We start from the raw sequence: 14,231 nt of genomic DNA, 5'->3' as shown, positions 1-14,231 counted from the left end.
AACTTCACAGGTTTGCTCCAGCACATCAGGAGCTTCATTCACCTGATAAAGTCTGAAACAGAGTGGCCAGACTCCCAGTGCTTATTGATCACTCCATTTTTCTGCTAGTGGAGGCCAGCTACAAGGCCAGCCTGGAGGACATTTGGCTCCACTGGGAGGAATCTGTGATTCTAAAATACTTTCCCAGTCCAGAGATATCAGGATCTTTCGTGGATCTCCCTGGGAGAGGCCTAACACGTGGGCTCTCCCTGCCTCGGCACCGCCGCGCCGCGCTCCTGGGTTATTTCTGCTGTTGTTTATGTGGGGCCTGAAATAAGTTTTGCTCTTTGACATATTTGGTATTTTGATTTTGTGGTTTGAGGCAGCATTTTAGCAGGGACCTCTGTATAAACCAGCAATTCCCAGCACCTCTGTGATCCACACAGAAATGATGGGGGATTCAAGCGGCAGGCAGAGCTTGTGGAGAATCCAGGGGGAATTTGGGACATCCCAGGGGTGGGATGGACCAGGAGGTGTGGAGCACCCCCCTGGCTTTACCTGCAGCTGCCAGGTGAGCAGTGACCTCATCGGCAGCCGTGGAGTTGAGGATGTCGGAGTCATCGTAGGAGGTGTCCTCGGGCGAGGAGGGCGAGTCCTCGTCGGCGCTCAGCATGCTGTGCTCCGTGTAGGTGGCCACGTGCACCTGCTGCACCTGCTGGGCCACGGCGTGGGCCTCGATGGTAGCCATGTGCTCTGCCTGGGTCACTCCGTGTTCTTCCATTAAGAGTCACTGGCAGAGGAGACAAAAAGCACGGTCTGTGAGCACGAGGGACAGAGATCACCTCCCCCGGGGACAGTGGATGTCTGTGACATGAAAATAACTCCACCAGGAGCCAGGAGAGAAACTTGAAGTTAAAGAGTTTGGAAAAATCCACACTTCCAGAGAGGGCACAGCAGCCAGACACCGTTATCTCTGCTGGAGGAAAGGTCCCCAAGGCTCCCACAGCCCTGAGATTCCGTGTCCCTCACCCGCACGTTAAAGGGTCAAAGCTGGGACTTGGTTTTGCCCCTTCAAGTTCCAGCTTTTGGGGAAGAGGCCTGAGGGTGACACAATCTCCTCTGACCTCAATAGCTCAGCACACAAACGAGGATGCCAGTACAGAATCCCAGGATCACTGAGGTTGGAAAAGCCCTTCAAGACCATCGAGTCCAAGCTGTGCCCGATGCCCACTTTGTGCCCAGCCCAGAGCCCTGAGTGCCACATCCAGGAATTCCTTGGACACCTGCAGGGATGGGCACTCCAAACCTCCCTGGGCAGCCCCTGCCAAGGCCTGAGCTCCCTTTCCATGGGGAAATTCCTGCTGATGCCCACTCTGCCCCTCCCCTGGCCCAGCCTGAGGCCGTTCCCTCTCCTCCTGTCCCTGTTCCCTGCGAGCAGAGCCCGACCCCCCCGGCTGCCCCCTCCTGTCAGGGACTTGTGCAGAGCCACAAGGTCCCCCCGGAGCCTCCTTTGCTCCAGCCTGAGCCCCTTTCCAGCTCCCTCAGCCGCTCCTGGGGCTCCAGACCCTTCCCAGCTCCGTTCCTTTCCCTGGACACACTCCAGCCCCTCAATGTCTTTCTGATCAGGAGGGGCTCAGAACTGGACTCAAGAGTCCAGAAAAGGGCAAAACCATCACAACCCAAGCACAAATATCACAGAAAGCTGATTTATTTAAGGCATCCAGTGGTAAAGCACTGAGCAAAGTAGCAGCTTACAGAGTCAGCAGGGCCCTGGACCACACACTGGGAACACAAATCTGTGCAGAAGGACCAGGACGGGAGGCTCAGGGATATTTTCAGTCTGTGCCTGCTGTACATTTGTGGAAAAGAAACGGCACATCCCTAAGATATTTTCAAACAGAAGGATTAGAACCTCAACCCTCAAAAACAGACTCCCCAAAGAGAATCTGTTCCTGCTCGGGGCAAAGAGCAGGAAGAGGTGACCAGCTGCAAGGAACAAGAAAATAAACAAAAGAGATTCTGACCTTGTAAGTACAGTCAGGGAATTACAGCTCCAGACTGACACCAGATCATGGGATGCCACGGAGGGGTCAGTGAGACACGGGAACAACCCAAACCACTTTGTCAAGAGGGTTATGTTGTCCAAACAAAAAGGAGGCTGCAGCCAGCTGGGGGTCGGTCTCTTCTCCCAAGCCATAGGCCAAGAGGAATTGAGTTCAAGTTGTGCCGGGGAGGTTTAGATGGGATATTAGGGAACACTTCGAAAGGGTTGTCAGTGGAACAGGCTGCCCAGGGAAGTCCCCATCCCTGGAGGGATTTAACAGGGGGCATGGTTTAGTGGTGGGATTGGCAGTGCTGGGGGAAGAGCTGGAATATTCCAGCCTGAGGGACAGCAGAATTGTTGTTGTCAGACTGTCACAAACCCACTGAGGCTACAGCTAAAGCCAAACGAGCTTCAGACACCCAGTGCTCCCTAAAAAGCTGCTGGAGTCCAACGTTGCTGTTGTCCAACCCTGTTTACAACGTGGCTAGTAATATTAGCACCATCCAAAAATAGCAGGGGTTCCAGCAGTGCCAGCGAGGAAGGGACCGAGACGCTGAGGTACATTGAAGCAAACCGAAAATCTCTGCTGGAGAAGCAATCAGCCCTGAGCTCCTTCCAAGAAACTCATCCTGCCATCACCAGAGAAAAACGGGTGGGGAAAAAAATATTTCAAGTAAATCCCTATGGACCAGCTTAACGGATTTCCCAAGCCACCGAGCTTTTCCTGGAAGGGGACATTGCTGCTTTTCTCACTGGAGCAATGCAGCTTGAGGCATTTCTACTAAAATTGCAAAAATCCGTGGAAAAATGTGATCAGAATATAACTGACAGAGCACAGTGACCTTAAAGTCCATCAGCAGACCCCAAGACGACGGATGCTTCCGATGCCATTTCCACGGGGAGGAAACCTCCCACCCAAAGGCAACCTACACCTAACGCCACAAACACTGAAACCTTGGGAAGTCATTCCCATATTCAAATTATTCCCAAAGCATTCCTGATACAAGCCAGGCTTTGTGGACAAACACCTTGACCGGCAGGCGAAGGTGTCACCAACCTGGCGACGCCGCTGCTGCCCCAGCAAAGCGTCGCCCTGACGCATCCGAAGGGTGGGGCTTGGATTTGAGCAGGGATCCGGGCACAGGGGATGAAAGGAAAGCTGTTCCTGGTTAGCTCTGGAGATGAGCATTCACCATTCCAGAAAAGGAACGCTGATCCCTGTTTTTCTCCCGAAACCAGAGCAGTTTCAGGCGCAGGGAAAGCCTAATGACGCGACGGTGCCTGCGGAGACATTTCCTGGTAGTCGTGGCTTAGTCCAGAAGCCTTGGATGACAGCCAGAAGTATTTTGGAAGTCATTTAAAGTGCTTATAAAAACTATGAGGATAAAGCTCCTCTCATCACACAGTGCAGTTGCTTCACGAGCATGTCAGGGGTTCCTTTGATGTCCTGTCAGCCCTGATCAGTGGCTGTTGACACCATTGCTGGAGGAACAGCAGATGCAGGAGGCAACAGCAGAGCTGCACCACTCAAACCACCAGAAAACAACAGGAACTGGTCGTAAACCCCATTAATTCTACACCGAATTTAAACCCACACGGATTGAAATGAAGGTCTCTGTGGTGTGATTGGAACAAGTCGTAACTCAGCCCATAAATCCCCACAGACACCGTCCTCTACCACCACCATCCAGGTTAATGGCTGCTTAAAACTGAGCCCAAAATAAAAAGTCCACACCAGAAAAAAATCGCAAGGAACAGCAGCACGATGGAAAAACTCCCTTACACACACAGGGCTGGAATTAACTTAAACCTTTATCCCACTGAAGAGGTTTTGCTTCAGACACCGCAGGAGACACGACTCTGAGAGAGGCTGAACCTGGAGATGAGCAGTCATCCCCTGGAACGTTAAATCAAGAGGCCACTTTTACCAACTCATCCAACACCTCATTAATTCGAAACCCTGCTCAGATCAGCAATAAATAAAAGAATCGCTGGCTCTCGCTTCTTGGGTGGGTTAAATAATTTTGAAAGGAAGCAAAATATGAATTATATGGAGATTTTGAGAGACCTGCTTGCTCTGTCCTCTCGTGAGCACGCACAGCTCGCTCCAGCCGTGTGTGTGTGGTTGGATCCCTCCTAGGATCCAACCATGAAAGGGACCTTGAGGAATGGAGGGCTAAAGTTTTGTGTGAAAGGGAAGATTTAGATCAGACATGAGGAGAAAATTCTTCCCTGTTGCCCAGAGCAGCTGTGGCTGCCCCCGGATCCCTGGAAGCGTCCAAGGCCAGACTGGATGGGGCTTGGAGCACCCTGGGATAGTGGGAGGTGTCCCAAAGCAGGGGGGAGCACTGGATGGGGTTTAAGGTCCCTTCCAACCCAAACCATTCCATGATTCCACCGCTCAGAAATGGGGTGGGAACAACCAACGGCATCCAAAACACCAAATACAAGGATCTTGTGTTCAAATAGATCAATCAAGTTGATTTTCTTACAAAAGCTGCTTCTTTGCTAATTATCCTGATTGTCAGAATTCAGCCTTCATATTTTCATATCAAGAGTGAGCCATTCTGGGTGGAAAACCAAAGGGGAAAAGCTCCCCTGCATTCTGTACCAGCATCAACATGAAAATGAATACATTTCCTAACTGAAATGCAGGAATTAGCAAATCCCCGATGGCAAATGGAGAGATCAGCTCCCACACAGCCTGCTCAGGGTGCTCAACCTTTCCTAACCAGATGTTTTGTCAAGAAGGAAATCCCATCCCAGCAATGAACCTTACAGGATGGATGTCCCCAGCCCAAGCAGCAGCTCTGCCCTCTCTGCGAGGAGCTGGAAATTGCACGGGAAAAAAAGAGAGGATTAAGGAGAACACCTTCTGAAAACTTTCTCAGAATCCTCTTTACAAGCGACCAGTGTCCCCAGTTAGTTTAACAGACACATTAATGAGGTCGGGGGACTGTCCCTGTTCCCATTTCAGGCTGGTCAGGTCACTGAACTTCTCCCCTTCCCAAGGATGAGACTCAGGAGAAAGGCCGCCACCCTCCAAAGGCTTTGAACCACTGAAAAGATGGAATCGCGGAATAGTTTAGGATGGAAAAGCCCTCTAGGGTCATCGAGTCCAATTGTTGTCCCCCTACACTGCCAAGGTCACCACTAAACCCATCACCTGGTGGTGGACCCACCCAATCACACAGAGCAGGACACCTCATGGCCTGCAACAGTCTGGTAGATTAAGGCTTCCCACATCATTTCCCCCAAAACCATGCTTTGTACTCAGCAAAAACATGGAGGAAGGAAGGGACAAGTCATCGTTGTGGTTGCTCAGTCAGCTCAGGGGACATCAGATGCTCCCGGGGTTTTTAATTTATTTTGGTTTAATTTGCTTTGGTTTTTTTAACTAAATAATTTAAAGGACTTATTTGAGAGGGTCAATCCTCCATACCCACTCTCAGGAGTAATCCCTCTGGTTCGTTTCCTCATTTCTTTCAAAGGAATGGAAACACTCCTGGCTTTCCTTTCCCAAGCCATTTTCTGTTTGATCTCTGCGCCGCAGTCAGCACCAATTCCTTACTGACAACCCTGCTCCACAGAGGAGCCCAGCACGGAGCACTTTGTCTGGCACTACACGGGAATCTCAAAAAAAGAAAGAGAAAATCTGGTTCATTATTCAAGCTGGTGCCACTCCCTCACGGCTTCACTTCAGGGAAATCCTGCTCCGAGTGTTTTCCAGAAAACCTGCAACACCTCCTGCCTCTCTTCCGCTCTTCTGTGAAGCTGACAAGCATCTGGAGTTTAATGTGCCTTTAATGGATTCAAGCCTCTGCCATAAATAAGTCGTTTGCTTTGCATTAAACAACATCACACTGGCACTTTTGTTCTGGGGGGCGGCTGCAGGGAGCTCCCGCGATCCGCGCGCGTTCGTTCTGCGGCAGCAGCCCCGTGCTGCTCACCCCTTCCGTGCACCTCCGTAGGAAACCATCCTCTCGATTAGGTTCTGGCCATTGTTCGCTTTTCCCTTTCCCCTCATTCGGAGGGAGCCGTGGTGATTCCTCACTAAATGCTGCTTCATCTCCATCCCTTGGCCACGGAGCAAGGCTGGAGCAGTTTCCAGCTTCCCAGCTCACCGAGATGCTGCTGGTGGCACCCAGGACTTCACACACGTTCCTGCTGAGCTCCTTCCACACTCCCAGGAGGGGGTAAGGAAGGCCACGCTGCCCCCATTTATTTTAAGAACTACCAACTGTTTGCAGCTGCAACAGCTCCTCCTCCTCCCTGCCACAGCACCATCGGCACCGCTGGCGGCTCACGACGGGGAGGGACCAAAAGTACCTTTGATGGTCTGGGTTGATGTGATGTGGAGGAGATTTTTCAGTCAACTGGGTCACACTTTGTGGATTCAATCAGATTAAAAAGCACTTCCTCTGCACTTAGTGCACAGGAATGTGTTATTTAAAAAGCTGTTCCAAACTTCCGCCTGCGCGTCTCGATAAACTCCAATCTCCCTGCAGAGACAGCCTGGGATAATTCGTAAGTGAAAACTGATCTTAGCAAGGAATCAATCACTGGCCATTTACTAATGAAATCAAATCCTGTTTGAGTGGAATTATACCTTTGAAATTGTCCAGTCCTGCTTCTTCAGTTCTGGCACAAGACCCTCTAGGCAGTTTTTCCAGAGAGTGGGTACCTCCTGGTTTGTCATCTGCAGATTTCTGGTAGATCACATTTTGTTGGTTACAACAACCACAAAGAGCCAAGCTCATCTGGGATGGTATTCCATGACTTTCACCAGGAGCCATGACTGAAATCCTGGTGTCCCTCAAACCTCGTTTTGAGAGATTTGTGCCTTCCCTCCGATGAGAACAGCCAGGAACGATCCGGTTTTGGTGGTTCCTGAGATGGTCTGAGTTAGAGGAGCTGCTGCCAGCTGAGGGGAGGATTAGAGGACAACCTTTAAAAAGGAGGAATGGCCAATCCTGGTGCTGTCCTGGCTCTGTTTCTCCTCTGTCTGGGCCAGCTGGTACCTGGCAGCCACATCTCACCCACCTCCCAGCCAGGGCGCAGAGCATTTCCTGACAATGCTGGTTAAGAAACCACTTCCAGGAGAAATCAGAGCTGCCAGGAGGTCTGTGCCAGCCAATTCCAACTGCACCAGCTTTTGGGAAAGCCCAGGAGAAGCCCCCACTCCCATCACTCAGCAGCACTACCACCACCGAGCCAGTCCCAGACCTTCTCCTGGTCTTTTCTCCACAGGGACAGGAGAAAGAGGATGTCCAGGTGTCCCTAGAAGGTGATTCCAGACTCCCAACCACAGAAATGCAGCTCTTTCCATGATTTCCACGTTGCACTGGCATCTCTCACTGGGTGAATATAATTCATTAATTTGTATTAAGGGTGAATTTGATACCACTCCTCTATAAAACTGTGCCTAGAGGGAATCATCACTGCGGGTTTGATAAGCAAACGCCACCATTCACCAGGATAAGATTGATTAATATCTCACTTATTACCACCACTCATTTAAAATGCACATTTAAATGCCAAAATCCCACTTTCCACAGAAAAAAAAATCCTGCCTTGTTCATGTGGAGAATTTTGAGGCCTACACCTCAACTTGATAAAAAACAGCTTCTTTTTTTATGGTGAAGCCCTTCTGGAAGCTGTGCAAGGTTTTGGATGGGAATGACTTTCCAGGACTGGAGACAGAGACTCCTGTCAGCAGCACAACTGATACCAGGCACAAAGCAAGATAAGACACTCCAGTTTACTCCTGTGCTATCAAGATTGAAGTGAACATCTTATTTCACACAGTTGGCAGAGACGCGGCGACTCAAGCACCAAGAGGAGCAACAGGAACCAGCTCTCGTTCCACAGCGTCCTCCTGTGGCACAGCATCAGTAAAATGATCCTTTTAATTAGGATGGGGGGGAAAAAAAAATCCCAATGCTCCCGGTCTCAGCGCGAAAAGACCTAAAATCCAACGGATTCTAGCAAACAAAACCAAAATTCCTTCTATTAACGCGCTCTCTTTGTCACAATCTCACATCAAAGAGCAAAGAAATCCCCCTGCAAGAAAAACTTCACATGTGGCAAGGCTGGAAAAGAAACAAATAGGATTTCACACGTATTTATTAGGAGAAAACCTCCTACTTGCTGCTGAAAGCTGCCGTTGGGTGATGTGACAGGACACATCACGGACCATGGGATTGGCAATGGGTCCTTTTTGCAGCCTAATTTCCCATATTTAGCACCAAACACCAGCAGGAAGCCACAGGGTGAACTCAAGGATGAGGTGGATTCTTGAGTCCTCTTGAAGACCCTCCTCAAGCTTTGGCATCAAGAAATAATATCCCAGTTGGAATCAACCCTCCCCGGGAAGACCCCAAGGAAAAAAGGGCACATTTAGGGTTCGGAAAGCCACGGGAAGGGCAACCACCACATCCCAGCCTGTGCCAGCCGAGTGCAACCCAAAACTGGAAGCGAAACTGCACCACAGAACCGTAAACCACTGGATGGAATTCTCATTTAGCATTCCCGTGCTCGCCCCCAGGCTCTGCAGGGCTCACAGGAGGCCTTTGCGGTGACTCTGCCTCACCAGTATCCACCAGCAGCACCTGGGCCAGAACCCTTTTTTCCCTAAAATCTTTTTGCAGGATGTGTGGTCTGCCACAAGTTTAAGAACCAGAACACGATTAATGCCATTCTCTGGGGTAATACTTTGTCACCTTAGGCATTCTTTCATTTTATTTAAAGAACCACAGAGAAATCCCAATTTTAACCTATTTTCCTCAGACCTGCAGAACCCAGGAGTCATTTTAAACAGCGTGAAGCAAGTAACTCATCTTTAGTCAATTCAGCTTTTTTAATTAACGGGCAAAAGTGGTCTTTTAAGAATTCCTAGCCCAATAAGCAGAGGCTGCTGTTTGCTGACAGCATTCCTGGTTCAGCACAGAGGCGCAGCCCTCAGCCTGGCAGGATTACAGCTGGAAAAGATGGAGCGTGGCCCTTGCTGGCTGCTTTAAGGTGCAAATGTTGCCAGTTTTAATCCTCTTTTATGGAGAGAGAGGATCAGTGGTTATGCTGGACTACCACAGGGAAAGAGAATGGGAGTGGGTTACACAGAAAGGTTTGAGCAAGAGAGCAGCGACAGAGACGCCGCGGCCTCGTCCCGACGAGGCTCTGAGCTGTGAAGGACCACCATGTGTCCAGCACGGACGAGCTCTGTCCAGCCTTGGCTACATCATGGAATATCCTCAGCTGGAAAGGATCCACATGATCATCGATCCAACTCCTGGCCCTGCCCAGACATCCCAGCAATCCCACCCTGGGCATCCCTGGCAGCGCTGTCCAAACGCTCCTGGAGCTCTGGCAGCCTTGGGAATGTGCCCATTCCCTGGGGAGCCTGGGCAGTGCCCAGCAGCCTCTGGGGGAAGAACCTTTCCTGATATCCAATCTGACCTTCCCCTGACGCAGTTTCATACCATTCCCTTGGATCCTGTCACTGGTCACAGGGAGCAGGGATCAGAGCTGCCCCTCTTCAGGAAGCTGCAGCCCCCGATGAGTCTCCCCTCCTCTCCTCCAGGCTGGACAAACCAAGTCCCCTCAGCTGCTCCTCCTGTGGCCCCTCCAGCCCTTTTGCCATCCCTGTGTCCCTGTTTTGGACACTCTCCAACACCTCTGTACCTTTTTTCTCTTGTGGTGCCCAAAATTAGGATGGATGGATCACCTTAAGGACGTGGTCCTCACGTGGCATTAACTCAACAAGATCAGCACATGGTAAGAACAGACAACACAGCCCTAACCACATTTAATTATCAAACTTCCACCCTAAATGGCAGCCTGGCTACCCCTTCTTGATGCTCAAGTGGTTCAAGAACGCATCTGCTTGGCTGCAGAAGATGCACCCGAGGAGGAAAAATTCCCAAGAAAATCTACTGGGAACTAATGAACATAAGGATATGGAGCGAGGCCAGAGGGGCCCCGGAGCTGCTCCAGGGCTGGAGCCCCTCTGCTCTGGAGCCAGGCTGGGAGAGCTGGGGGTGCTCCCCTGGAGAGGAGAAGCTCCAGGGAGAGCTGCGAGCCCCTTGCAGGGCCTAAAGGGGCTCCAGGAGAGCTGCAGAGGGACTGGGGCCAAGGCATGGAGGGCCAGGAGCCAGGGAATGGCTTCCCAGTGCCAGAGGGCAGGGCTGGATGGGAGATTGGGAATTGGGAATTGCTGGCTGGGAGGGTGGGCAGGGGCTGGGCTGGAATTCCCAGAGCAGCTGGGGCTGCCCCTGGATCCCTGGCAGTGGCCAAGGCCAGGCTGGGCATTGGGGCTGGAGCAGCCTGGCACAGTGGGAGGTGTCCCTGCCATGGCATGAGATGAGCTTTGAGGTCCTTCTAATCCAAACCATTCCACAATTCCATGATGACTCTAGGACCCCGAAAAGGGAAACTGTCCCCTGTGCAAACAACACACCAGGTACGTGAGAAAATCCCGTGGGTCACACCCGCAGCCTCACATTGCACACCACTAAAATTTGTGTTTTCTGGAGGGAAAAAAAAGTGCATTTCCAGCCCAACCATAGCAAAGAGATCTGCCTGTGAGTCTTTCAGGTCGAAAGCACCTCCAAGACGGGTTTAAACGCTGCTTCCCACATTTCCCTCTCCATCCTGACGGAGCCTGGTGAGCAGGCCAGGTGCTCTCCATGTCCCGCTCCGTACCCGGCTGCCTCCCACACGGGCACAGGGGACACTGCAGCCCCACACCCAGGGAGAACATCCAGAACTGCTCCATCCTGGAATTCCAGCCCTGACCCACCTTAACTCTGTGCTCGAGCGGGGCTTTTCCTGCTTTGAGCACGGTATGCAAATCCTGTGGGGATTCCAAGTTTTTATGGCTCCTGCAACAACCCCACGTTTGATACGCTGAAAATGGACCGTGAATTTTTATTTGCTGCTACATTTTGTACTTCAGATGCCTTTCACGTCTCCCCACCACCACCTCCATCTACATATGCTTCCGATTATCGGGGCTGAAGTATTCCAACCATTCCCAGGGAAATTCACCGTTTCCTTCTGGAGCAAGAGACCAAATCCACTGATTTGCCCCCAGATCGCTGGGAATGCTCATGATGCAGAATTAATAAGCCTGAAAATAACCCAACTTTCAACCCAAAGCAACCACAAGAAGAGCTCTGAGTCCACCAGCTCCTTCTAGGGAGGGAAGGGAGCGGCACTATTTAAGTCCCTTCTCCTTCCAAAGGGAAATCAGGAGTTAAAGGATTTTCTTGGTGCCCAAGGAAGCGGCTGCAGAAGCAGCAGGAGACTCTAATGGCCAACACCAAAAATAAACTTCTTCATTTGCACAGCATTTCTCAGCATAAATAAAACATGGGCACTCTGGGCTGTGGTCTTGCAAGTATTTTTGACCCAGACTAGGGGGAAGTTTTCCAAGCCTGGAAGTCATCCCTGTTTGATTCCTTTAATTAGATGGTTATGTAATGAACAGTGGGAGGGACTCGGTTACTTCTGGATTGGCTTCCTTGGTCACATTAGTTACAAGCAAACGTGGTCTGTGAGTGAAAATACACTTTCTTGGTTTTTTCCTTATGCATTTGAGGTCAGATGAATTTTGCAGGACCAAAAAAAGTTGAGTTTCCCTCCTCAGGTCTGTAGGATCTGAGCAAGCCATTTATAATTCATAGGCACCACAGGCAGCACACAAACAGGTAAAATAATTCACACATCTGCCTTGCAGAGGCTGAGAGTCACCAACACCCAACAAAAATAACGCTCGAAACCAAGGAGACACCTGCTTCTACCCTCCAGCACAAAACCAGGCTCCACTCCCCGCCAAAAGCAGCACGGGCCCTGAGAAAAGGGTGGAAAACAGGAAGAAAAGGAGACTCTGGCGTTCCAAATCCTACTGATTTGGAATACACCTTCCATCCTGAAGCATCCTCAGGATGTTTTTGTACAGCTACGTCTATTTTTTTTCGGGAGGGAAAAAACAAGATGGAATTTCATTGACATCAAAATGTCAACGCGCATCAGGACGAGCTGTGAGCTCCACCAAACACAGCCTGCAGCTCCCCGTGTTCCATCTGGCAGTAGAAGGGATTCCCTCTTGGACTCCTTCTTGGAGTCTGGCAGCAACCCATCCACAACAAACCCAGAGCAGCCTCAGAGTCCTTCCCAAAAAAACTGGAATGCAGCCTGAGCTCCAAAACCAAGCAGGGGCACAGCCTTGGTTACCTGGGCACCCTCTCACGCTCCCGGTGAGAACACAGGGACTGCTCCTGGTTGTAGCTGTGCTATTCCCAAAGGAAAACAGGCTCTCAGGAAAACAGGCTCTCTCCAGCCAACCCTCCCCGTGGGACTGTCCACCTGGCCACTGGATCAGCCCCAGTAGTTTTGGGGAAAAAAAGCAAAAGTAGAAGGACCAGAACCAGGGAAAACACAAATTTTGAACCCCATTGCAATCACTGCAGTGGGTACAGAACAAACCCGAATTCCCCCGAAGCTGGAAGGTCCTGCACGGCCCAGGTTTAGCCTGGAGTGGTGAGAGGTTCCTCCAGCCCTGGCACAAAGCTCTGCCCAACTCTGGACTTTAAACCCTTTCCCACGGCCCACTACAGCCTTTAGGCTGGAAAAGCGGTGAGAATTTCTGGTGGAAGCTTTAGTTTCAGGAGATAAAAGACACCAGTGCTGTTCTGAGTTTCACAGCTTGCAGCATTCGGAAACCAGAGGGGGTTTTGCCAGGATTTATTTACCTGGCTTGGATTCCCAGGGAAAACAAGATGCTGAAGAGATTCACAAGAGCAGGCACACAAATTCCTTCACTAAAATAAGTGATAAATGGATCGGGGCAGGGGTGTGGATCCACAGTCAACAGTGGGAATGTGGGAAACCACCGCACTGATGTAACAAACAGCTGAAATCCAAACCCTGAGAGGATGGATTCCCTTTAAACACACACAGACACCGCCCCAGTGCCAGGGCCAGGGTGCCACTTCATCCAAGGGAATGGCTGGAGCTCTGTCAGGGGGGTTTAGCAGGAGATCAGGAAAAGGTTCTGCCCTCAGAGGGTGGTGGGGCACTGAACAGTACAAGTAAAATCCCCACTGTGCAGCAGAAGTCATTTTAAAACCCCAAAAAAAGGTGGTTTATTTTATTAACTACCTCAGGCACTGGGTAATGACTAACACAAAATATCTGAACTGTGTTTTTTTTCCCACACATCAACTTCAGAAGCGGCGTAAGGAAGATAAAAGTCCAAGGCTGAATTTCACGGAACTCCCTGCACCGAAAATCATCAACACAGCCCCACCATTCCTACTGACAGCACGAAATGTTCTTATGTAGAAAAGTCTGGATTCCATTTTCTTGGTAAAAGAGATACAGGAGCACAGCAGAGTTCACTGTGCCCTGCTGCCTTCCTGGAAGACAATTTCCCAGATCCGAGAAGGGTAATGCATAAAAAATAATAATTCCCACAGCCTTTGAGAGAGAGAAACTGTGTGGAAATCTCCATTCTTTGGAAAAGCAATGGAAATATTCCCAGAGCTTGTACATGCACATGGCAGAAGCTGGACATGACACAGCCTACAAGGGAGATGGACACAAACAGTGGTCCCAGTGCTCCCAGTCTCGGCTCCTCCACTCTCCTGGGGTTCCTTGGTTTCCCTTACAAGGCTGAAATATTCCAGGCCTGAGCTTGCCAGAAGTGAAACTGCCTGGTTTAAGGCTGAGAAAAGGTGATTCAGGCTCCTGAGCGAGAGACAAGTTATGACATTCCAACACACGAAGAATTCCTCAGGCCAAGACACCCGTGGGCTGCCAGGTGGACATCGGAGCAGCTGCCCAGGCATGGGGCTCCTGTTCAGGGAATTCCAGACAATTACCTGAAAAACCCCACCGTGGCCAACCTCCCCCAGGAGTGAAGTGGCCTTTGCTCATGGAATCATGGAATTGTTAAAGTTGGGAAAACCCTCCAAGACCATCGAGTTCAACCATCAACTCAGCACCGCCGTGCTCGCCACTGAACCACGGCCTCCAGTGCCACATCCACAGGTTCTGAACAATTCCAGGGATGGGGAAGTGTTCCACCACCTCCCTGGGCCGTCTCCACAGCTTAATTCCCTCCGTCTTCCCACACATTTTCCTGATGGAGCCACACGGAGGTGCAATCCTTAACCCACACCAAGGAGTCCCACTGGCAGAGCTGGGT

The 14,231-nt window shown here is 50.7% G+C and overlaps 1 protein-coding gene across 4 annotated transcripts in view; it reads right to left on the bottom strand.

Moving 5' to 3' along the window:
* Nucleotides 1–9,367, bottom strand: part of NRF1 (nuclear respiratory factor 1) — a 50,079-nt gene extending 40,712 nt beyond the window's left edge. For 2 of the 4 annotated variants that reach the window (XM_042051596.1, XM_042051603.1), the window contains exon 1: nt 538–1,214. In XM_042051596.1, the coding sequence (XP_041907530.1) occupies nt 538–760 (223 nt within the window). In that variant the 5' untranslated portion in view covers nt 761–1,214. Of the gene's footprint in view, nt 1–537; nt 1,215–1,734 lie in introns of those variants that run through there. The other 2 variants (XM_042051576.1, XM_042051587.1) reach the window with 2 other exon arrangements.
* Between the last annotated feature and the right edge of the window lie 4,864 nt (nt 9,368–14,231).

Source organism: Corvus kubaryi, unplaced genomic scaffold (assembly GCF_017639235.1).
Source record: "Corvus kubaryi isolate FWS band 111438036 unplaced genomic scaffold, C.kubaryi_AGA036_p1.0 135, whole genome shotgun sequence".
Lineage (NCBI taxonomy): Eukaryota > Metazoa > Chordata > Aves > Passeriformes > Corvidae > Corvus > Corvus kubaryi.
The sequence above is the reverse complement of the archived record's forward strand: the minus strand, read 5'-3'. Positions and strand labels throughout refer to the sequence as shown.